The sequence below is a fragment of the Semicossyphus pulcher genome, unplaced genomic scaffold (genome assembly GCF_022749685.1).
Source record: "Semicossyphus pulcher isolate SPU_LCO1_2020_fin unplaced genomic scaffold, fSemPul1.0.p SCAF_16, whole genome shotgun sequence".
NCBI lineage: Eukaryota > Metazoa > Chordata > Actinopteri > Labriformes > Labridae > Semicossyphus > Semicossyphus pulcher.
The window spans coordinates 22,545,703-22,571,106 of NW_027211670.1; the positions used below are offsets into that span (position 1 = coordinate 22,545,703).

Consider the following 25,404-nt stretch of genomic DNA (forward strand, 5'->3'; position numbering starts at 1 on the left):
GACAAGCACAGAGAGACACATTAAGCACGCCTTATTCAGCTTTTTGAGATCACTGCAGTCGATTGAAAAAGTCATTTTCATCTGCTATTCACTAAGAAAAGAGCAGATTATAACACTGAAAACTGAGATGATATCTCTCCTACAAAACCTGTTTAAGCTTGTAACAGCGGTAAAGGTTTCAAGAAATATACTCATTCATCCCAACTGCATGGATGAATAAAAGAACCTCCGTCTTTACAAGCAGCAAACTTAACACCCTGGTTTTTAACACTTCTTCACTGACAGACTTTAGACAGTAGACGCCCTTTTATGGTAAATAACAGTGATGGAACTTAACTTTACAAGTACATTCACTCAAGTACTATACTAAGGTAGGCGAGGATATAATTCTTTATATGATATAACACTGACAGGGCTGATTCGGCTGCATATTGAAGACTTTTACCTGTTGATCTAAGTCCATTTTGTTGCTAGTTCTTCTGTACTTTGACTTAAAGGTATTACCGGAAAATCCAGACTTTAAGTCGCACCGGAAAATCAGACGCAGACGCGGTTATCCCAGAGGGAAAAAGGTTTTCTATAGCTATTTATTAATAAAACATGTATACAAGTTATTTCAACACGATTTCAATTTATTCTCATTTAAAACACACACAAATTACAGCCTACCATCTAGCTACCGGTGCTATAGCTAGCGGTAGCTGGCAGCCTACGGTAACGTTGATTGTTGTGAGGGTGGCGGCTGCAGAGGCGATCATGACGGTGCATGATCGTGACGAAGCAACAATCAAGCTTAAAACAGCGAGGAGAACACAAAGCAGCACAGCGGCAGATTGTAAATAGGAGACGATGTAGCGGCTTGGACCCGGAAACAGTTTAATGCGGAGGTGTGACGTCACCACTTAACAACCGACAACTTTGGCTAGATTATAGCGCCATCTCTGGGTAAAATACGGTAACACAATAACATACCTCTCTCTGCATTTTATGGTCGCACCAGTATACAGGACGCAGCCCACTTTTTAGACGAAAAAAAGTTGTATTAAAAATGTGTCTTATACACTGAATTTTACAGTACACGTATATGTATATTGCTCATTTGGATTAGAGTGTGTGCAGTAGAGATCGGCTGGTGGAGCCACTGTATCGACGTCCCGCTCCTTCCTCTACCCAACACACACCTTGTGGCCTTGCCTTGTTGGAGCCCTCAGGTGGGCTCAGTCTGCAGCAGAACAGCTTCTTGTGTCGGTCTGAAGCAGATATTCACGCTGATAGAAAGTTCAATGACTGTAGTGTTAGTGTTAGTCACGTCTCCTCTCGCCGTTCCTCCTCTACTCTGCTACTCGGGAAGAGACTGTGCAGGAGCCCCATTTGTCCACAGAGCTGTCAATCATGGGGCCACGCCCCCTTTTTACAGCATCAAATAACTAATTAAAAGTAAACTTGTGAGAAAATTAGATATAAATCAGCATGATAAGAATGATGTCCCATCTGTTAACATCGAGGAGGTGGGCTTTATGAGCTATACTGCAGCCAGTCAGCAGGGGGCGATAGAGAGGGTTTGACTTCGCTTTTAGGGAGCTGTCGTGTCGTTTGTGACATTTGTACATATTTTAAGTGCTAAACGACTTTTAAGTTGGTCTGTTTCTTTAAATGAGTGCAACCCTTTGAGATATGAGTCCATCATGAATCACATTCGTCCCTGTATTGATGTGTGACATTGATTAGGAGTGTGTGTTCAGCCTGCGAGCCTTCAAAGACGCGTATCAGTCCTTCAGATGAGACAGGAATATTAAGTGTCCTCTGGAGGCGGCGCTGCTAACCCCGTGTGTCTCCTCTTTAATCGTCTGCTGTGTGATTTATATCATGTAAGTTTGAACAGGAGTGAGCGAGAGCGGCAGTCAGACACTTCAAAGAGGAGTTTGTTTGATTTCACTCAGGTCGAAGCTTTGAAGCACCAGCTGCGTAAAAAAGATCCTGTATGAAAACATCTTTTATCTGCACTGAGTCAGAAGTTCACCTGAGCAAACTCAGGTGAACTCTGTGTGTGTGTGTACTCGTAGTACACTATAATGTTGTTTATTGAGTCTGAGGTGAAACTGAATACTCGTGTCCAGCACTGGTTGAAAAATGAGGATATATTCTTTCTCCTCTACTCTACTTCTTCTTCAGTTCTCTTCAGTTCAAAGGCTTTTATTGCAAATACAAATACATACCTACATAAATACTAACTTCATTGAGAAACCTATTTTTCTTTATTATTATATATATTCTTACATTTTTTGTAAGTCTTTGTTTTACATTAAGGTCTCATAAAACTTTACTTTAGTTTTACGCCGACTTTCTTTGTAGAAAATACGTATTCAGGGTTACTCTAGTCAATTGTGGAACTGTTATTTAGACAAAAAAACGTGGTGAAAATAAAAATTCAATGTATTTAATTAAAGTAGAATAAACTAATGGGACTAAAATTGGGGTAATACTCTTACTGTGCAAGCTAAGTTTCCCGTTTGTTCAGCTAACTCTCGTTACCACTTCCTGGTTTTAACTCTTTCTGTTCCACAGGACGGATTCACTCCTCTGGCGGTGGCGTTGCAGCAGGGTCACGACCAGGTGGTTTCTCTCCTCCTGGAAAACGACACCAAGGGGAAGGTCCGCCTGCCCGCGCTGCACATCGCCGCACGGAAAGACGACACCAAGGCTGCCGCGCTGCTCCTCCAGAACGACCACAACGCTGACGTGGAGTCCAAGGTACGCTCTCTGACAGGGAGGACTACAACTCCCATCATGACCTAATCTCACGGAAGAGATTTTTATCCTCTGCTCCAGCTCATTCTTTGCCCGATGATACCTTTTGTGAGTTATGGCCGTGACTTCTGGTTATTTCTCTCTCTTAACAGGTGTCTGCTAGTTAGCGCTGTGCTACAGGTGTTTTAGCATAACCTGGGAGATTTTAGGGAAATAAATTATATTTAGACAAATGAGACGTAAATGCACTCACTGTAACATTTAGACTGAACCTTGCTTAGCTGTTTCTCCCCGTTTTGAGTCTTTGTGCTAAGCTAAGTTAGCCAGCTACTAATGGTAGCTTTATATTTAGCTTTCAGACATGAGATTGCTTCTCATCTTACTTTAGAAAGAAAGTAAATGAGAATTTTTCCCAAATTATTGTTCAACTGGATAACATGATCATATCTTTCTTTGCCTTCTACTATCATTGGATGGGAAGGCGACTTCAATAAATGGCCTCCAATAGCGGTACCATAAGATGAGATGATTCCCGAGGGACATGGTTGGGCACGTCGCAGTACAGAGTAAAAAAGAGTGAAAATATCTTGAGTACAAATATTAAGAAAACATACACAAATAAAAAGGATCGTCAGAAAGGTTGCAAAATAAATTAACAAAATGCTTTACAGAAAAAATAAAAGACATGAATGATCAAATATGAACCTACTAACAGTGAGATGCTAATAGTAAACAGAGAAAGTTAGCTTACGTTAGCACAGGGGCCGATCAGCTGTCAATAAAAAATTGGTGATGCTCCTGGTGAATTTGTCAACGTCTAACCCGAACCAATCGCAGCAATGTTGCAGCAACCTCCATGGACAGGTCGGGTCAGTTATTCTGCATGCTAGTTGAGCTAAAGTGAGGAGTTCGGTGCTGTTAGCCTGTTTAGCTAGCTTAATGATGGACAGGGAAGGTGGCCATGCCAAGAAAAAGCAGAAAACATACTGTTTCCACGGGGAGTGGGAAAGTTTTTATTCACGAATGTGAGGAAGTGTGTGTGCCTCGTCTGTGGTACCAACGTTTCAGTCGACAAAGAGTCAACGTGGGACGCCACCAGTGATAACAGCGATGTAATGCAAGTAGCTCTTGGCCACTTTCATTTTTTCAATCTAGCTCTCAGAGGAACAAAGGTTGGAGACAGCTGCTTTAGCATCTGTCGAACTGCAGATGAGACAAATAAAGGGCTGCTAAAAATGTCATCTAAGTATCCTTCAAATATTATTATATTATAAATGTATTATATTCAAATAGACTGTATTTTGCCTTCAAAATTTCCTCCCAGACATGCTAGCATCAAAGAACAGAATTGGCGTTAGAAGACTCAAAATAAATGAACTTATTGTGTTGTTTTGTTTCTGTTTTCCAAAAGCTCTGAAGACAAAGAAACACATACAAAGCGTACTTATTAGTTTCATAGACACCGGTTCAGTCAAAGTGAAAACAGGAAGTCACTCCCGCACTTCATGCAAGGTGTCTTTGGTCATTTTTATTGTGAACTTGGTGACGCTTTTTGTTGGTTGCTCTCAAGAAAGAACTTAAATCGTCTTCATGTTTTCTCTGGGACATCAGCTTTTACGTTAATGAAAGTCTTCACATACGTCACTCAGGGTGAGAACAGACAGTGTATAAAACTATACTGTAGTTATATTTACAACATAGACTCAGTGTAGAACAAACACAAGACTATAGGGAGAGTCCATCATCCGGTTGTGTGTAGTTCTGTCTTTTCATTATCTCATGATCCCATCCTACAGCTTTGTGCAGCCATGGTGTTGGTGTTGCTGTTGTAGTTGTTGTGGTGCACTAACCACCCCATTCTCTCCTCCTCCTCCTCCTCCTCCTCCTCCCTCTATACGTTCCTTTTTTTCCTACCCTACCGCTTCCCCCGTTTTCCTTTTCCCCTTCCAGATGATGGTGAATAGAACAACAGAGGTACATCTTGTCTTGTCTTCTCTGCTCTTCCTCTTTCCTCTTCATTGTTCACTCATGGTCACCATTGCATAGCCAAAGCTTTCTGTCTGCTAGCATGAACGCTAAATGCTGGCATGAATGCTTTTGCTGCTGACAGCACCTCACCTGCGTGCCTGTTCTTTAAGCCTGCACTGCATTTTTTCACCTTTTGCTTCTAGTGCATCCATTGGCGCGCTGCTTTTTGTTGAGCTTATATGTCAAAATAATTCAGCTGAGTATTCCTAGAGCTTTGAGACCATTTTATTTTTACCATCACAGACAGGCTTCGGTCTATTCTGGTTATTGAAGTTTAACGTTACCCAAGAGGTCATGGCGAGCACAAACAAATTATAAAGGTTCAAAAACAGGTCACAGATTTACCTGGATGTCTCTCACATGGTAAATCAACATAACGTGAATTTCAGCCATGTCACTGTTCACGTTACTGTTCTCTTTTAAACAGAAGCATCAGTTTTATCCAGCTATGAATCACAGCTTTAGCACTTTCAGGTGGTACCCAACAGACTCTACACTGCTATCAACCAAACTTGACACTTCCTGTTGATTTTTTTGCACCAAAAGCTGTGATTTACAAGACTTTTGATGTGATGTGTCTACCGCGGGAATCATCAATAGATCTGTAGTTCTGAGTTGGCCAAATGTTATTCGATTAAAGTTATAATCTCGAAGAGCTCAGTTTCGTGCTCTGTGGCGGCACCTGTGGTGATAAACTGTAATTGCAGGAGCACACTTCCCAGATATCCAGACAGTGCTGCGTGTGTGACGTCCACGGTCGGCTCCGGTTGTAACTCTCGATTTTCCTCGCTGACGGTCGCTTTCCTTTTTAGTTTGTCTTCATCTGAGCGTCGAGTTTGTTTCTTTTTCTTTGGATTTTCACTTCTTGTTGAAGTTGTATCTGTAGTCATCCATCTTTTCTTTTTTTGTTTAGCCATAGTAGATTACTGTTTACTCGCAACACTTGCAGAGACCAGAAAAGCAGCCGCTTAGCTCCGCCTACCCTCTCTGGCAGACCAACCACTGCTGGCTGATGGAAAACGCGTCATCACAGACACCCAGTCTGTAAAACTGCAAATGCAAAGGCTTTCATCTGTGGGCCATAGTCTCAATCACCATTGTGTTACCTCATTCGGCGATTGAGACTTAACAGACATTTATTCACATAAAAGTCTTCGAGATTTTCACTTTAATATCTCTTATAATGCTGCTTACATTTTATATTACGTCTAGTAGATTTAAAATGAAATCAATGTGATTTTCATTCTGTGGTTTAGCAGGAAAATGACTGGCATGCATTGCTCCATAGTGCAAGGTCATTTAATCTTCACCTTGTAGGTTCTTGTCCCCATTTACAGTAAATAGTTCAGTCCATGTCTGTTTCTTTCATGGCTTGCTGTTAAGAAACATAATTGATCCTACTGAATATCCAGCCAAGCCAGGATGACGTATGCTGTGCCTAAAACTCTCAGCAGATCGCCGAAGTTTAGATCAGCTGGTTTGGTTTTCTTTGGCACTGGTATTAAAAGTATTTTGTGAATCACTTCACATGTATTAATCACTTTATACTGCCAGTGTGTGAATGGATTGTAACATGATGTCAAAATGACACCTTCAGCCTGTGGACGGATTTCTCCGTAAAGGATTCAGGACGGTTTTGCCTTCTTGGTGGGACCTTTGTTTGGTTTTGTTGGCTAACGTTAGCTTGCTCGCTAATGGGAACCAATTCCTAGCAAGCTAACGTAGAAAAATACCTTCTTGGTATTTTTCACCGAGACTCCAGGGGCTGATCTTGTTGGTAAATTACCTGCTGTTTGCATGTTATATTATCATTTAACATTTAACACACAGCATCTAGTGTAGCTAAGGGACTTACTTGCTAGCTAACATTATCGTTAGCAAAGAAGATGATTCTAGTGTTGTGTATATTCTATAGATTGCTCAAGTCTAACTAAATTAAAATGTAGCTGTGCATGTTTAGAGAGCTGTGAGACGTCTCTCATCCGCCTGTCAGTGAGAGATATAACTCGAAGGTTGAAGAGATAGTGATGGATTCAGCTGATCTATAGCATGCAGATAGATTTTATTTGATTGCATCTTGATTTGACTTCGATGTCTTAAACCGGTTACTCTAACTCGAGTCTGCAAAGTCTTTACAAAGTAGAGATCTTAAATGTAGGAAGCTATAATGCACGTCACCTGCATGTCTGTTTTATACTTTACCTGTCAGATGAAAGCACGTCACTGAAGTAGGATTTTTCTAGAAAACTGAAAAACATTTTTCAAATGATTTACCTTTGGGTTGTTTTCATTTGACAGGAGCTTATGTTGCATATATCGAGTGCTGCAGGGGGGACTGCCTGCACATCAGCATAGCCCTGGTTCCTTCACAAAGCCACTGGGATTCTTCCATTGGGTTTTAGATTAATGCCGAAAATGAGCCACTACTTTCATTCAAACGGTAACCTCCAGTGTTCAACAATGAAAACAATGTGACAAAAACTGCAGTTCCTCGAGTGTCCACTTGAGGCTGGCTCCAAAAGTGAGTCGATCCCCATTAGACTCCATATTAGAACTTTACAGTAGAAATTAACGTATTTACAGCCTGACACAACAAACATAACTTGCTACAAATACCTAATTTATCTATTTCTTAAAACTGTACAGAGTTAACCCTAACTTTTTATAACGCACCCGTTTTAATTATATTAAGTCTTAAAGTATAGGGGCGGGGTCACTTTAGTGACAGTTGGATACTGCTGGCTGTCTGCTAGACACAGATACGCCGTCACTGAACTTAACTTCTCATCAGTGTTTGTGTTGTTGGTGGCTTTTGTGCAATTTATTCATGCAGAAATCGGTCAAATCATTTGTTTTATTGCACGTCTGTACCCCTACAGAGGATAGTTTTGGACTTCTTGTAGCAGGCATTCTGCGTTGGCCATAACTCTCTTATCAAGAGAGGACAGCATTAATATTTCATGTTACCTACCTTTAAGTTACCTCCTTTATTTAAAGTCTATACTGTCTTTTATCACCGGGTAAATGCAGCTGCAAAAGGTAAAAAGCTAACATTAGGCTATAATCTAACACCATTGTCAGATGACTTCAACGTCACCATGATCAAGATTCCAACTTGCTAACGTAAAACGAGACGCTCTTTGATGTCCCTGATAACCTAAAATAAAAAGCTTAAAGCTTCAGGTATTCACTGGTGTATGTTATGTAGTAGAACTTAAACATGAAACTGTCTTAAGCTTTTGTGAACCAAAGACTTTTTTTTTTCAGTTATCCAACCAAAAATTAAGTCAAAAAAACCTGTTGACTTTGACATGAAGGAACCATAACTCGTGTTGGGTGTTAGGACTCGTTCCTGCAGCACTTTATTGTGATTCTATTTACTTCACACCTGAGCAGGTTGTTGTGCACTTCCCCTAAACTATTATACAAGACAAGTATATAAATTCACAACAGGACAGAAATCCAGCACTCTTTTTATTTTAATTCAAAGCATGTTCTGCTCAGCTCTGGTCTGCTGCGCTCTGTCAGCCTGCTTCCAGCCAACTGCTGTTTTCTGCAACGTCCCATCATGCTTTGCTCACAGCTCATCACGAGACATGTGGCGTCTTTTCCGCTGTCTTTAAATGATTCTCTTGTCTTTTTTGTTGTTGTGTTTGTTTCGTCTTTCGCCACTTTAGAGCGGCTTCACTCCTCTCCACATCGCGGCTCACTACGGGAACATCAACGTAGCAACACTCCTGCTGAACAGAGGGGCGGCCGTGGACTTCAAGGCAAGGGTAGGCACTCACACACACACATGTACACACACAAACCTTTTTGGAGTACGTGCTGCTGCAAGTGCTCTCTCCAGGGCTGCTGTAGTGTGTGTGTGTGTGTGTGTGTGTGTTTATACAGGAATGTCACATGTAAATCTTCAGCTGTGATTGTCACTCTGCTGCAGGAAACACACACGTGTTGTCTGCATGTTGTGTATATGATCCAATAGACTGTAAGGAATGGGGGCGGGGCTTATGGGTGTTGAGGACAGGGTGTGTGTTTGTGTTGACTCAGACATGCATTCCTGACAATAAATATTTAGTCTGATACAATTTGACTTTAATACGGATTTTTTGCCACCTCACAGATCAGGCTTTCTTTATTTTCAATGTAGAATAGAACAGAAGAAGTATGATAAATATTTAATTTGTTATTTAAAGCATAAGGCTGGTGTCATGGTTTATTATTTTCTATGAACAAATACACACACAATTCTGCATATAATATTAATTCCCAGCTAAAAATAGTCCCCAACTAAAGTACAGCAAAGTCCTTTTTGTGACATTTGTGAAGAACTACAATCCAGCTGTTTCATAAAATTACTGAGCCTTTAAAAGATGTTTGTTTTCATAGAGAGGACAGTGGATAGTGTTGAACAAGGGAAGTGTTACGACCCAGCGCGTAGGGGGAAAGGGCAGCAACATAAAACCAGATGTTTTTGGTTAAACAAAGTTATTTATTAACAAAGATGTGTGATCGTATTACAACAAACACAAAGTGAAAAATGCACAACTGAAAAAGGGCCTGTGGGTGCTGATCAATAAACAACATAAAGAGGACTCTAAACTAGAGCTAATAAACCCTAATCTTAGTTTGGAACAAAGACAAATTAAACCTAACTATCCATCCGAACAACATGTGAAACAGCACCTCTGCACCGAGTGTGTCTAACAAGTGAAGTCCTAACGAGTGCCTCAGAGAACACAACACGAGTTCTGATTAGAACATACACAGTTTCAACAATTTTACCAACGAACGAGACGCCCTCTATCAGAATGCTGCGTGCCGAATGACGAGTCGAGTTGGCCATGTTCTTAAAGGGGAGGTCGGCTGCTGCTCTCCTCTGATTGGCCGTGTCTCTGAGCCGACACCGTTATCCTCCAGCCATCAGCGCAGGTGAAGAAGATCAACCTTAAGATACGACTCCCCAGGCAGCTGGAATGCTAGCAAAAAATTTAGGAAGACTTCTGGTCTGATTTTTTAGAGGTGTTTTTTAAGATTTATTTAGTCATTAGATTGGACAGCTAAAGAGAGACAGGAAATACCAGGAGAAGAGAGTTGGGAATGACATGCAGCAAAGAGCTGAGGGTGGGAGTCAGACCTGCGGCCGCTGCATACAGGACTGTAGCCTCTGTATATGGGGCCATCCATCCATCCATTATCTATACCGCTTATTCTGTTCGCGGTCACAGGCAGGGTGTCAGAGGCGGGGTTAAACCTGGACTGATCTCCTGTCAATCACAAGGCTGACACATAGAGACAGACACACTTACAGGCAATTTTAGAGTCACCAGTTATCCAGACGAGCATGTCTTTGGACTGTGGGAGGAAGCCGGAGTACCCGGAGGGAGAACATGCAAACTCCCCACAGAAAGGCCCCCTATGTCTGAACAGGGATTCAAACCAGGAACCTTCTAGCTGTGAGGCGACACTCCGGCATAAGTAGTCACACACACATGGGGAGGTGAACGGCGGCGGCCGTAACAGGAAGAAAATATATGGGAAGACACGCGGCATGGGCGAGCTTGGGGCCACCGCATCGAGGACTGTGGCCTCTGTAAATGATGTGCACGATTTAACCGCTGAGCTAAACCGGCGTCCAAGTATATACATTTTGACGGCAAATCAAAGACACACTAGCAAGGAACATTTCGAAGCAGTTTATACTGTTTACATCAGTGCATAGTTTCCAATATATCCTCCTATTAAGATACTTTTAGTTTCTGGCAGCTTCTCACGAAAGACAAAACCAGGACAGACAATAAAAGCAGTTTAAAAGGACACTGCAGCTGAAGATGCCTGATGCTGAATTCCTCTAGAGGGGGATATTTGTCAATTTTCCCCCTTTGCACTGTCAAAGACACTTTATAAGCATGTTTTAGACAATAGAGATGTTTAAAACTGCCACAGTCACGTACAGGTTTCTGACAGCTTCACTTATAGTTGAAATGTGTTGCAAATTGTGTAATTGCAACAAACTGTACAAACAGAGTACGAGATGTTCTGTGTTTTGTTATTTTTTCCTTATCTTAAAATAACTTGGGTGATTCTGCTTCTTTCTGTGGCTGAGTGATGAAACGTTTCTCCTCTCTCTCCTCAGAACGACATCACACCGCTGCACGTAGCCTCCAAACGTGGGAACAGCAACATGGTGCGACTGCTGCTGGAGAGAGGGGCCAAGATCGATGCACGGACCAAGGTATGCGCTCACATATTCAAAAGCACACAAAGATTTCTCTGACCTAGATATTCTACCGTTTTTTTAACCTACTTTAATATTTAAAGGTATACTCTGCTGATTAAGTAAAGTTAGGGGCTTGCAAAAGACAGATTAAATAAAAATACTCTAAAGAAAACAGCAGCTCTTTATGCCCAATCCTTGTTCATTTATCTTCCAACACAGGCCACACTTTGAGCTGCAAGACGTCATTTTTTAAGCTTTTCGGATCAATAAAATTAAATTCTCAATATCACCAAAATCCTCCTACAGCTGTGTGGAAGTGAGGGGTCACCTGCAGGGTCATGGTATCATTTTAGGACACTGCTGATGCAAGTATAAATGGTGTTTGTTTCCACAGGACGGTCTGACTCCTCTGCACTGTGGAGCGAGGAGCGGCCATGAGCAGGTGGTGGAGATGCTGCTGGACCGAGGAGCTCCGATACTGTCGAAGACCAAGGTACACGTCCAGCCTGTGTTCATTACAAAGACTCACACACAGTGTAAATAAGTCCTTTGTCTCGCTGCCTGTTGGACAATAAAGCAGCCAAATAAAAGTTGTTCCTCTGTTCTCCCTCCAGAACGGTTTGTCTCCGCTCCACATGGCGACGCAGGGCGACCACCTCAACTGCGTCCAGCTGCTGCTGCACCACGAGGTGCCCGTGGACGACGTGACCAACGACTACCTGACGGCGCTGCACGTGGCCGCACACTGTGGACACTACAAGGTGGCAAAGGTCATCGTGGACAAGAAGGCCAACCCCAACGCCAAGGCACTGGTGAGGATAAAGGATGGAGGAGGGCATCAGACGTCTATCTTATGAAAAAAGTGTGTGCAGAATGTCAGAGAGGTTCAAATAAGCAGGTACAGATAGGTGACAGTTGTTCACGAGGTGAAGTGTCGCTTATATTCCTAAAGAGTGTTGCCAACCCTGTATCGCCCTGCGAATCCAGGACTGAAGCCTCTGTATGTGGGGCCATCCATCCATCCATTATCTATACCGCTTATCCTGTTCAGGGTCACAGGCGGGGTGTCAGAGGCGGGGTTAAACCTGGACTGATCGCCTGTCAATCACACGGCTGACACACAGAGACAGACACACTTACAGGCAATTTTAGAGTCACCAGTTATCCAGACGAGCATGTCTTTGGACTGTGGGAGGAAGCCGGAGTACCCGGAGGGAGAACATGCAAACTCCCCACAGAAAGGCCCCCTATGTCTGAACAGGGATTCAAACCAGGAACCTTCTAGCTGTGAGCCGACTGAGCTAAACCAGCTCCGTGATTTTTTAGGTCTTTAAAGGGCCAGTTCGCCGATTTTCAACCTCAGTCCTATCATGGGGAGCTAATGTCGTTATGGTAGGAAAAAAAAGCAGTTTGGCTCTGTGCCTTTGTAGGACGCTATCCGCTTCTCCAACAGGCCCTGGAAAACCTCCGCCAGACTACGTAAAACACATCATCTTGTGGAGGCCAGGGAGCTAAACTACACTTCCTCAATCTAGGACGCCCGCCTCTGATGTCACGTCTCGTTCAAAATCGTCAGGTTTGAAATGTAAAATGATTTTTTAGACGATCCACCGGTATATTCTTGTCGTATTTCTGATTCTGTCCCGCTCTGAGCCATTGCCTGCAGCGAAACGCTAGTATTTCACTCCAGCGTCTCCCGCTGGGCCGTTCCTTTCAGAGGGAGGGGCGCAATGCATGCTGGGTGTTGTAGGAATGTAGAATGGGCGAAACCACGAGCTGTTTGTACAACTTTCTCCACAGCTATGGCGCCAATTTCAAATATTATTGCTTCTATCGATTACAGAGAACACCAGCTTTGACTGACAGAGGCTTTTTCCAGGGGCGAACTGCTCCTTTAATTTTCTTTTCTATTAAATCCCACACAGCAGTTTTTTATTTAGAGCTGAATTGATTTTAAAACAATATTTATTTGATTTTTTTTAGAGAATTTTAAAGAATTTTAAAGTTTCTTGAGTTTGTTGGTAATGCTAATTTTCTAATACAACTCTGAGTACCTCACACTACCCACTCTTTTCATGCTAAGGTGCATGTTGAAAAGAAAATTTAGAGGCAAAACGGTTCCATAAATGTGTCCTTTTGCACATGAAATCGTGCAGAGACCTGGTTTGAAGCAGCAGTTGAGCTCAAGGATGTGGCGGAGGAGGAAACATCGCAATCAGTTCTCAATGATTTAATCCCACGAGTCTTTAATTTCCTCTCTCCTTCCTTTCTCTCCTTTCTTCCTTACCTAGCTCACTATCCCTTCTTTTGGTTTGTTCACAACACAAATAAACTTTAATGGAGAAGTTAGGACAAAATAGTGAGAAGGTGAAGGTAATTATTGAAAGGAAACAAACAAGCGGACTGAAACAGACTTTATGAACCCCGGCCGCTGTCTTTGTGTGAGTTAACCATCTCTGTTCTGTAATGGGAGACGTCTGGGTGTGGTTAGAGCTCTGGGACTTTATAGAGAGAGAATGAGGAGGGAAAAAAAGGACAGGGAGAGGAAAATGAAGTCATAGGAGCCAGAAACCTCAAAGTCAGGCGAGGGAGGCGGCAGGAGGAGGGAGGAGGGGAAGTGTACGTGTTGGCAGAGAGGAGTGAGTTGTAAAGAAAAGTTTCTATTTCAGTCCAGCAAACGTTTTATTTTTTTAACAGCTTCTCGTCGAGTCAATTATTTCCACACATGCTCGTCTGGTTTTTAGAGCCGAAGGGTTAAAAGAGAAAAAGAAAAGAAGTTTCCATCCTTTGTGCTCTTTTGAGTTTTCCACTCGGCTTTCCAGATTTGTCGGCCGCCAATTCTCCGAGACCTGCTCAGCAACACACGCGGCGTGTTCGGACTATTTTTTTACTCTTTAGAATGTTTATGTTGCTGCATTGATTGTGTGGTTTTTTTTTTAGAATGGTTTCACTCCTCTGCACATCGCCTGCAAGAAAAACAGAGTCAAGGTGATGGAGCTGCTTCTGAAGCATGGAGCGTCTATACAGGCTGTCACTGAGGTAGGAGTGTGTGCGTAGGTGTGTGTGTGTTTGTCAATGTGCATACAGTGCTTTCAGATATTGTGTAATCAGTATTTACAGCGAGTGTCTTGTTAGTGCCCTCTGTGAACTTCTTAGAGCGGGCAGTGGGCAGGTTTTCTGTCTCTCTTGTACTGAAGTAACATTTGCAGGACTTTACCTGTAATTAAGTATTTAGAACTTAATATATTTTCATAAATTTCTTCTCTTGACTCTGTGTCTCTCTCCACTCCACAGTCCGGTCTGACTCCGATCCATGTCGCAGCCTTTATGGGACACGACAACATCGTCCACCAGCTGATCCACCACGGAGCTTCACCAAACACGAGCAACGTGGTGAGTTCAGGAAGATCTGATTTGTCTTTCTCTCCTGTCTTTGTTGTCCTTTTCTCGTCCTCCCAGAAGCACGAGGGGAAATTCTTTTAGATGTAAGAATAGATGTAAGAGATTTCTAAGAATACAGTTGGTGATTGAATTTAAGTTCTATCATGAGAGACCAGTGAGGCGGCATTTTCACAGTTTCGATTCTATAACAAGCGACGGCTGAAAGTAGGGCTCCCCACAAACTGCAATTTCACTGTTATTGCAAAATGAACACAACACAAAAGTTTGGATTTATCACAATGAATAAGATAACTTTCATGTAAACAAGCTTTCTCACTCAGTATGTGTGAACATTACCTCTTAGATGGAGCTCTTAAAGGAGGTATAAAGGCTTTGCTTTCACACATGCTGACTCCATCAGATGAAGCACAAGTTAGGTATCTGCTACCCTCACATTAAATGGTGCTAATTAAGTGTTAAAAAAAGCAGCTTTTTGGATTTATTTTGGTTCATGTTGCAAGAGTTATAGCTAATATCCGTCCATCCATCCGTTTTCTTCCACTTATCCGGGGTCGGGTCGCGGTGGCAGCAGGGTTAGCAAGTTGGCTCCTTCTGGGGGATCCCGAGGCGTTAGGTGGGATAAACAGTATAATCCCTCCAGCGAGCTGCCCCGGGGTCTCCTCCCAGTTGGATGTGCCCTGAAAACCTCCCCAGGGAGGCGCCCAGGAGGCACTCTAATCAGATGCGCGAACCACCTCAACTGGCTCCTTTCGGTGCGAAGGAGTAGCAGCTCTACTCCGAGCCTCCTCACCCTATCTCTAAGGCTGAGCCCTGACACCCCGCAGAGGTAACTCATTTTGGCCGCCTCATTCTTTCGGTCATGACCACAGGTGATGGTTGGAACGTAGATCGACTGGTAAATTGAGAGCGTCGCCTTCAGGCTCAGCTCCTTCTTTACCACAGTGGTCCGGTACAACTCCCGCATTACTGCTGACGCTGCATCAACCCAATCTCATCAATCTCACGATCCATTTTACCCTCACTTCGTCGCTTGGAGCAGTACTGCTCTTCCCGCCTGAATGGAGCAATATTATAGCTAATTTTCTCATATTGTGCAGGTCTTAGTAGTAGCTAGGCATGAGTAGTTCCATTTTATTTTGTATTATACTTCTACTCTGCGATCTTTTCGGGGGTATTTTTGTACTTTTTACTCTCTACATTACCTTGAAACAGAAGTAGAGAAAACTTCTGTAGTTCAGGAAGGAGGAAAACGTCCGTTAATGCCATGTGTATGTAAGGAAGCTCTCATCCTGTCCACCAGCACTTTTCTGAAGGAGCTGCAAACTCTCACTGCCGACTACTGTTAACCCTTAAATACGGGAGAGAGAGGAATAAAGAGAAAGGTGATAGATGAGTTAAAAGAGAAGAACAGAGAGAAGGGCAGAAAGAGGGGGGAGCGGTCAACTCTTCAACCCAAAGTATTTGGTCGCCCACGCCGTGTCTGTGGCCAGGTTACTGTAGAAACAGAGCATTATGGGACGTCATTATGGTGAGCTGGGTGTGGAGAGCGAGGGGGTCTCTCTCTCTCTCTCTCCGTTTCTCTTTTCATCTTAGCAAAAAGTGAGTTTCATTTCTTTGGTGTTTTCATGAGGAACAAAAGTCTGGAAAGCTTTTAAACTCTCTTTCCTGTGTGTGTGTGTGTGTGTGTGTGTGTGTGTGTGTGTGTGTGTGTGTGTGTGTGTGTTCCAGAGAGGGGAGACGGCGCTCCACATGGCATCGAGGGCAGGGCAGTCAAACGTGGTCCGATATCTGATCCAGAACGGAGCGAGAGTGGATGCAACGGCCAAGGTAGATCCCTGTGGAGGTTTCCTCAGACATGAGTCATTTCACTACATATGAAACATATCGAGCGCATTCAGTGTGTGTGTGTGTGTGTGTGTGTGTGTGTGTGTGTGTGTGTGTGTGTGTATTTATGCATGTTTGTTTTTTCTGACACAGTAATGACATGTTCCTGTCTGAGTGTGGTCGTGTCTTCTCGACTTCTTGTTTCTCCTAATTTGATGGTTTGTCTTCATGTCTCGTGTGTAGATATAAACTTAGTCAGTGACATCAAGATGTTTTTTGTTGTGCACATATATTTATATTCACTTTAATGCAACAAGCATCTGCATTTTCCTTCTTTGAGAGGTGACCTTTTCTTTACAAATGAATGTCAGTGCCCCTTTTTTTAAGATGATTCAGGAGCAAAGCCGTTTCTTATTATATCAGATGTGTTTTAAATATGAAGTGAAATGAAACAATGTTTGAATGTTGTTGTTTTATAAACCTTTATTCAACCAGGAGTTCATTCTCAATAAGATTAAAAAGGCCCCGACCAAGACAGGCAGCTCCACAGTTAACAAGACTACGTCAAAACCTAGTATGTGGCTGACCGCATCAGGTCAGTGTGCGCTTCTGTGGGCAATGTGTTACAAGGACTGTCCTGAGGTCGAGGACTACGTGTTTGAAAGCAAGTGCGCGCTGCGGACGTAGGTGAGGACAGCGGAGGAGCAGCGGAGGAGCAGCCCCGCCTACTCCCCCAACAAAGTATCCGTATAGACAGAGAGTCGCAGTGCAGTCACAAAGTCTGCAGCTGTAGGCAGCAAAATAACCTCGGTCTTGAGTTGTATTATCCATGAAAAGTTGGATATCCGTTCATGGCGTGAAAAACCTTTAAAAGGAGATGAGAGAAGTGGAGGCACTGTCCTCATGAGGCCGATGACAACGTGTTTGAAAGCAGGTGCACGCTGCGGACGTAGGTGAGGACAGCATATGAGCAGTGGACGAACAGTGGACGAGCAGCCCTGCCCCTGTCGAGCTTTCTCTCTCTATGGCTGTGAAAGCACCGTCACTCACTCAGTCAGTCACATGCAGACCCATGTGTAGGGATGACCCCGGCGGCCAAAATTTAAACCCTAACACATTCGAATTTAAAACAGAAACAAATAACTTGACCATGAGATATCAGAACATTTTCATCAACATACAGAGCATCTAATGACAGATGTACTTGCATCCATGATATTTAAAGTTATTTTAAAGGTGTCCATCAAAACAAGCTTTCAATTGCATTAAGACAGACCAAGAATAGAGCGACGTCTGCGAGCTAGTTCAGGCAGGCAACTCGAGCAACTTTAAGCTGCAAGATTCCCAGGCTCTCCCTCTGCTCTGTCGTTGCCACCGCTGCCCTGCACCAGTACTGCGCTCATACTTTCAGCCCCAGCATCCACCTGCAGGCTCCGGTTAGAGGGGTTTAAGATATTATCTCATCACTCCTCAAATGTCTGCATGTAAAATAAATCAGCTACGACCGATGAGGTCGGAGCTCAGACGCCAAACACAAGCTATGTTTTGCTGCTGCGATGAACATTTCAAACTATTACAAACGTGAGATGTCAGACTGAAATAGCTTTATCAATAAGAATACACAGGGTTTAGTCTACAGGTAAACAAGGCAGACCATCCGACCTTAGCATTCAGAGAAAAAATGAATGGCTTCCTGGATAGAAATTTGGTTTAAAATGCACAAAAAAGATGCATAATCTTTTACTACAAACTGCTGTTATCAGTTAAAATTGTTTGCTTGTTTTCACCAGGACGACCAGACGCCGCTGCACATCTCAAGCCGCCTCGGAAAGCTAGACATCGTCCACCAGCTGATGGGAAACGGAGCGTGCCCGGACGCCACCACCAGCTCTGGATACACACCTCTACACCTGGCTGCAAGGGAGGGGCACAGAGAAGTGGCTGCAGCGCTGCTCGACCAGGGAGCAAGTCTGGGCATTATCACAAAGGTACATATCACACAGACAGCCAAGAAAATCTGATGAGGAGAAGGATACTGATCGGACATTTGTTGTTTTAATGGTTGAAAGTTTCCTTGACCAACAGATGCACACAAACATACAGTTTATAGATTCTGAATCCTGTGTCAATAGTGAGCGCGGAGTGGGTTTGTGTCTAAATGACCGGCAAGTAAACCGCACTAGATTGGCTATTGAAGAGGATTTTCCAGACTTGATTCGTTACTGACTGTTGCCAAACCTTGAACGCCTCCTGGACTGAGGAACATGACTTACAGTTGAGCGTCTGCCAGTGGGAGAGCTGGGTCAGAGTAACTTCTCTGGAGTCTGAAGGACTTTTCCTGGAAGGGCTTTCTTTGTTCTCATTACTCATTTCATAACATCCATTTAAACTGCAATGGAGCGTTTCATGGCCACAGTCTCAACACGGAGGAAAGTCCCTTAAAATCTAAATATAGTCGAACAGAGGAGATGTTTCCAGGTAGTTTTCAGCCATGACTGGATATTAGCAAAGAAGGGCTCCATTTGTTACCTTTGACTTAAATTTTTTATGGTCCTTTTCAGGAGTCAGTTGTCCTTATTTCATTCAAACATTCACATTTAATAGGCCTACTATTATTTTGTGTTCTGTTAAATCATAATCAGTTGTGTAGCTCTCAAACTGGGGTTGTGTTGAACCCCTGCAGGCGGGGCATGGATGACCAAGGTGATTAATGTTGAGCAGGCCCTGAAGTTGCATGAATTTATGTTCAGACTGTGTGTTTCCATGCTAGCAAAGCATTTAAAGTTTATTTAAATAGAAATAAAAAGAAATAAAACAGCATTAATGGTTGATACATACAATGTAGGTATGATGGAAAAACTTTGAGAATGACTGCTGTCAGCTTGTTTGTGAAATATCTACACGGAAAAGCTACTCTACCAGCACTGAGACTCACTGTGGAGCAGACCTGTGACCAGTTTCAGAGCGCTTCTTAACCGGCGCTAACTGTTGCTAGGTTACCAAAGTTGTCTCGCTACTTCCGCTTCCCTTGGTAGTGGCCGTTAAGTCTGTTTTAAATTGCTCTGTATGCTTAATATTTGCTTTTATTCACGGAAATTTAACAAAGAAAATGTAAAATCAATAGAAAGGAATCGTGTCCTGGCATTAGCAGCAGCGCTAGACCTGATAATTGTACCGATGAAAAAACGGAAAGACTAGCGTCTTCTCCGCCATTGTTGTTGATATTTGAAGTCCCGCCCCTTCTTGATTTTGATTGGTTGAGCGCGGCAGCTTCCTAAACTTGAACTATTTTTAACTGAGAGCGCGCTGTGAGCGCAGCGACAGAAAACAGCTGACACCGAGGGAGTTTTTACGCTGAGGACGCCGAGCGAGGAGAACGCTGAACTGCAATGGTTTTGTATAGAAAGTAGGCTCTGCAAGGACAAAAAAATTAAGCAGGTTTAATATTTATACCGTGTCCAACATCTTAGTTTAGCCTCTTAGCATGCTAACATTTGCTAGTTAGCAGTTAATGTAAAAGTGTACCGTGAAACTAGATGCAGGTATTTGGTCATAAAGCAAAGTAAGGGATAAACAGTTTTTATCTCTGCTGACTATGGCACTAGAGGAAAGGAAATCATCTGGATTTATCATCCCAAACAATCAAGTATCAATAATATATCTATGTGTATTTAGCTATGGGGACATGCAGGATTTCAGATCAATACAGCCTCCATACATATAGATTCGTACAGTTGAAATTCAGGAAGGTTGAACCAGGAAGCCGGTCTGGATTCTGTCAAGTCCTATAACTATGAGTCATCTCTCTGTATGCATACACATACACACACACACACACACACACACACACACATACACACACACATACATATAAAGAGTTGGTTTTGAACTACAGTCACGTATCTGTGTTGCCTCATAGCTGAAAAATCTGATGTAACACACACACAACACACCCTGAACTCTTATTCAGTTTCATCATGTTTAAGCACCAATTAATTAGATTTTCATGTTGACATGATAAAACCAAGCAAATGACTTAATTATAAATGATTAAACGTGGTTTTTGTGGAGCAGCATCGTATAAAAAATGACAGAGCTTTGAACTAACCATTAACTGAAGTTCCAGTTGTTTTAATATTCTTTCCTGTTCTTGTGTGTCTCTGCAGAAGGGCTTCACTCCTCTGCATGTGGCTGCAAAATACGGCAAGATCGAGGTCGCCAACCTGCTGCTGCAGAGAAACGCTCCGCCTGATGCTGCTGGGAAGGTAACGCATGTTTGGTGTGTCAGAGAATGATGCTTTAGGGGGCTTAAAAAGAGAGTGTGTGTGAGCAGCATAATAAGGATCCACGCCCTGTTGCACCTACTGTTTGCTAAGTTCAAACTAAGCCACACTAGTTAATTATAATTTATGCATTTATCAAACGGTTGCACTACAAAGATTTAAAGAATACACACAGCAGCATTTTCCTGTTAAGTTGATGCCCTGTGCAACACAAAAATCCAAAAGACGTCACTACAATGCAAGGTTTCCTTTTGTCCACAAGAACGCTAACGCACACCGTAAATCTGTCTTTGATCTTTGAATGATGAGTCCCTTTACTGATGACCTTACGTCCTAACTAGTAAGGTTACGATGTTCAACCTGTTTCAGCAGCTGATTTAGTAACAAACCAACAAGTAGTTACTAAACCTCAAGTGTCCTTACATGCTGGAGAACTTTGTCCTCTTATATGAAACTCATACTTCTGCACACTGTGACATTAGCTGCCTCCATGTTTGCTCTGCGGCTCCACTCAAAGCTTTCACAGTGTTTTCTTTGTCCCCTCTGCCCGTACTGCTCTGAACATAATGTATATCACCATCTTACAATGTCTGTGTGTGTGTGTGTGTGTGTGTTCAGAGTGGACTAACTCCACTGCATGTGGCAGCTCACTATGATAACCAGAAGGTGGCGCTGCTCTTGCTCAATCAGGGAGCTTCACCGCATGCTGCTGCAAAGGTAAGAGTCAGTCACAGTGGATATACTGAATGTTTGTTAATGCAGAATTGCACCAAAACCTCCCTCGCTCTTTCTCTCTCTCTCTCTCTCTTTCATCTCCCTCATTCTCTCATTTCTCTGTATCTGCCTCTCTTTCTCCCGCTCCCTCTCTCTCTCTGTCTCTTTTTGTCCGTCTCTCTCTCCCTCTCTCCCTGGCTCTGGGTGAAAGCAGGCTGACCTACTTTCAGTCACCCACATAGTGAACGAGCTGAGCGGAGCTTTGTGATTGGCTGGTTGATTGCCTCTTACGCTCTAACAGCATCTCTGGAGAAAGAAAGAGCTGACACTGAAATTAGCCAGGCCTCCGATCAGTTCTGCTCCCTGATAGATTCTCGAATATGTAGAAACTGTGTTTTCATGTAATAAAACTGGATATACAAGTATTTTAAATAATTAATTTTTTTTTAGAAATGATCTTTAGGGATAAAAACATAAATAACAAGGAAAAGGGAGACATAAAGGGAGACTTCAGGAAATCATTGCTCCTGGCAAAAGACATAGTCCTGCTCGTAACATCCTTTTAAACTGCAACTTGTCTCTGCAACACTTCAGACTTCGGATTAGACGATAAATATCACTTTTATTTTTTAGCTTTAGAGGTGAAGCCAGGTTATCTGTTTTCCCCTTAAGCTACGCTAACCATCTCTTTAGCTTTAGCTTTGTTTTTAACGTACAAAGATACGAGTGATATCAATCTTTTATCCAAGTCTCAGCAAGGACGCTAATAAATGTGCAAAAGTGCAATTTTTAATTAACTTTACAGACATATTAATAGAAAATAATAAGTTCCAGTAACATGTTTTCTTTATGAGGTATTTTCTGTAACATTAGCTGCATGTTTGTGTTAAAACACACATACAACTTCATGAATGGAGCGATGGTTTCTCTGCACCCAGAACGGCTACACACCGCTCCACATTGCGGCTAAGAAGAACCAGATGGAGATCGCCACCACCTTACTGGAGTACGGGGCCTCCACCAACACAGTGACCCGACAGGGGATCACTCCGCTGCACCTCGCCGCTCAGGAGGGAAACGTGGACATCGTGACCCTGCTGCTGGCTCGAGACGCGCCTATAAACATGGGCAACAAGGTACGAGATCTCAGAACGGCCACTGCAACGATGTTTGTCTCTGCGTACATGCAGACGTGGTTCTCATAACAAGGGAGTCATATTTACGGTTTGTTTGTGCGTATTATAAACGTGTGTTTAATGGACAGCGCCTTAGTTTACAAATGTGAGTCTTTATCCAAAGCTGAATTATTTAGCTTGAAACAACTGCAGTGAGTGTTAAGTTTCCTTGATCTTGGTAAAAGACACTTCAAAATAAAAGTCTTTATTTTTAAGATTGTTTAATTAATTTTATTCTTGTAAGGCATCACGCTGTTACTTTCATGATATCTTGTATTGGCATTGTTTTCTGATGGTTTCAGGTCTAAGTGTGTCAACTTCACTACAATGCACAGTCCTCTGAAGCTTTATTTTGCTGTATCGGGTTATATCGGCTGTTTTCAACTCCTCTTATCCCTCCATCTCTCTGTCTGTTTGCACAGCTGTTACAATGTCTTCTCTCTGTTTAACTTTATCTATATGTACTAAGCCTGTCTGTGTATTTAACTATCTCTTTGTCCCTGTCCTCAGTCTGGTTTGACTCCGCTCCACTTGGCTGCGCAGGAGGACAAAGTCAACGTTGCTGAAGTCTTAGTCAACCAGGGAGCTACTGTCGACCCCGAGACCAAGGTACAACCAATAATGTGGTCTTGTCCTCGGCCTCAAGCGATTATATGTTAAGTCATTTATCAGGAGAAATATTTAGGTCATAGCTTCTCAAATATAAGAATTTGTTTTTGTAAATAGAGAAGTATTTTGAGTCGTAGAATGTGTGATGAACAAAACAACCAATGTGAGGAATCAGGTGGTCGTTGGGTCCAAATACCAACACTGGTCGTATTTGCGAGTTGTAAAGTGTCTCTTTGTCGGATCTATTTCCAGTATTTTCAATTGCACCATGAGAGTATGATCCTCTCTCTCTTACTTCTGAAGTTATAAATGACTTTTTGTATTAACAGCTGGGATACACTCCTCTCCATGTGGCCTGTCACTATGGAAACGTGAAGATGGTGAACTTCCTGCTGAAAAATCAGGCCAAAGTCAACGCTAAGACCAAGGTAACCATCAAGTATCTGTGTAGAGAAGAGATTTGTTTGGAGTGTGTTCACTGTATTCTGCTGAAGTCAGCAGGTGTAGAGTGAATGTTTTATAACTCTGTCCTTTGTGTCTTCTCCCTCCTCTGCAGAACGGTTACACTCCTCTCCATCAGGCCGCACAGCAGGGACACACACACATCATCAACCTGCTGCTTCTTCACGGAGCATCGCCCAACGAACTCACTGCTGTTAGTACACACAGACAAGAAACACTGCGACACACTCCTAAAATTATTAGTTTGATTGTTGCTCATGACTTCTTTCTGTTCTTTACCTCCAAAATGGACCACAATACCAAACACAGTGAATATAATGTGAAATAGCTTTAGGTTTTAGCACACTCTAATGAGATAGTTGCTGTCCAGGTGATTAAAAAAATTAGTAATTATAATTTTCCTGTTTCAAACCTTTTTCTTTTCATCTCATTCTTATCCAGAACGGGAACAGCGCTCTGTCGATTGCCAGGAGGCTCGGCTACATCTCTGTAGTCGACACGCTCAAAGTGGTCACGGAGGAAACGCTCACCACGCAGGTAAATGTTTCTGAGAGTGTGTATTAAAAACATACTGTGTAGACCTGGTCAACTGTAATGTGTAGTTTCCTAAATCCCTAAAACAATGGCTGAATAGTGAACTCCAGCCTGAATCTTATTAAACATACCTGGCTATCCACATTTTCTTAATTCTTAATTGTTAATAAGCATCCATGGTCATTACTCAGAGGAGGGCTGTGGAAGAGCTGTTGCTGTTCGCAGTTATTATAACTATACTTCAGTAAGACGTAAGACTCTCTAAATGAACTCAAAACCTCCTCTATGTTTATCTTATATCTTGATTTTTCTTTATCTTTCTGGTTCCTCCTGGTAAAAATAAGAATAGAGGCTTTAACTTAAGACTTTTTTGTAATAACGTTCAAGAAATTGTACAGAAAACTACAAACATTTTTGATAATAGAGAGGAGCAAAGGATGTGAAAGCTGGTAAACTTGGGTAGGTTCTAGTTAAAAGCAGATAAGGGGTCGGAATAAACACGTTTATATGTCATCCTTGTTATTAGAAATTGTCGTATAGGTTTACTTTTTATATATTCCTTTTAATTTAGTCTATTTAATTTTATTTACCTGTTCGAAATAAAGATAAAGATGTAATTGACTTATTACAAGCATCTCTGTGTTCGACAGACTGTGATGGAGAAGCACAAGTTGAACGTGCCAGAGACTTCGACCGAGGGGATTGACATGTCCGACGACGAAGGTAAGGACTCTTTTTACAGCTTATTGAGTCTTAATCCAGCAGAGAAGTTCTCCCCGTTTAACCTGACTGAGAGACGGCCGAAGTCTGTGAACCCTCAGGCTGAGTCATTTTTGGCTTTGGTGCTGGAATAGGAGGAGATCCCAGAGTTTCTCCACTGTTTTCAGTGTCACAGTTATGTTGTTGTTGCTTACATCATAAACTTGTTTTATTTGATTTCATCCTTTGACCTTTCTGTTGCACTCATGATGATTTCAGCTGAAAAAAGTTCAATAATCACCTTTAAATCTTGAGTCTAATTCTTTCTTTGTCTTTGATTTTGTTCTGATTATGATTTTTTCCATGATTTTTTGTTCCCTCACCTTCTCCTCCATCCCATCACACAGTCCATAAAGCCTATGTCCCCGAAATGATCACAGAGGACTATTTATCTGATGTGGAAGAAGGTATTTTTCTTCATTTTTTGATCTTTACACCTTCATTTTTACACTTTCTATCTCTCCTTTTATTCTATTCTTTCTCTGTTCTTAACATTTTCCATCTTTCATTTCTCATTTAACCCTTTTCCAGTCATGAGAAGGTTTGTGTGAGCTTGCAGAATACGATGATGAAAGTGTGTTGTAGCTGCTGCTTCCCGCCTCGACTCTCATGCTGTGTTCTTGTAAACCCTCCAGTGTTATTATTA

General features: G+C 42.4%; 1 protein-coding gene across 2 annotated transcripts in view; it reads left to right on the plus strand.

The window, feature by feature from the left end:
- Positions 1–25,404, plus strand: part of LOC138593971 (ankyrin-3-like) — a 155,295-nt gene that overhangs the window by 73,526 nt on the left and 56,365 nt on the right. Inside the window, exons 6-24 of one of the 2 annotated variants that reach the window (XM_069665058.1) lie at positions 2,566–2,751; positions 4,699–4,722; positions 8,454–8,552; positions 10,913–11,011; positions 11,391–11,489; positions 11,611–11,808; positions 13,937–14,035; positions 14,291–14,389; positions 16,127–16,225; positions 18,013–18,210; positions 20,389–20,487; positions 21,124–21,222; positions 22,158–22,355; positions 22,905–23,003; positions 23,333–23,431; positions 23,560–23,658; positions 23,907–24,002; positions 24,650–24,722; positions 25,106–25,165. In XM_069665058.1, coding sequence (XP_069521159.1) covers positions 2,566–2,751; positions 4,699–4,722; positions 8,454–8,552; positions 10,913–11,011; positions 11,391–11,489; positions 11,611–11,808; positions 13,937–14,035; positions 14,291–14,389; positions 16,127–16,225; positions 18,013–18,210; positions 20,389–20,487; positions 21,124–21,222; positions 22,158–22,355; positions 22,905–23,003; positions 23,333–23,431; positions 23,560–23,658; positions 23,907–24,002; positions 24,650–24,722; positions 25,106–25,165 — 2,122 coding nt within the window. The remainder of the gene's footprint in view (positions 1–2,565; positions 2,752–4,698; positions 4,723–8,453; positions 8,553–10,912; positions 11,012–11,390; positions 11,490–11,610; positions 11,809–13,936; positions 14,036–14,290; positions 14,390–16,126; positions 16,226–18,012; positions 18,211–20,388; positions 20,488–21,123; positions 21,223–22,157; positions 22,356–22,904; positions 23,004–23,332; positions 23,432–23,559; positions 23,659–23,906; positions 24,003–24,649; positions 24,723–25,105; positions 25,166–25,404) is intronic. The other variant, XM_069665059.1, reaches the window with a different exon arrangement.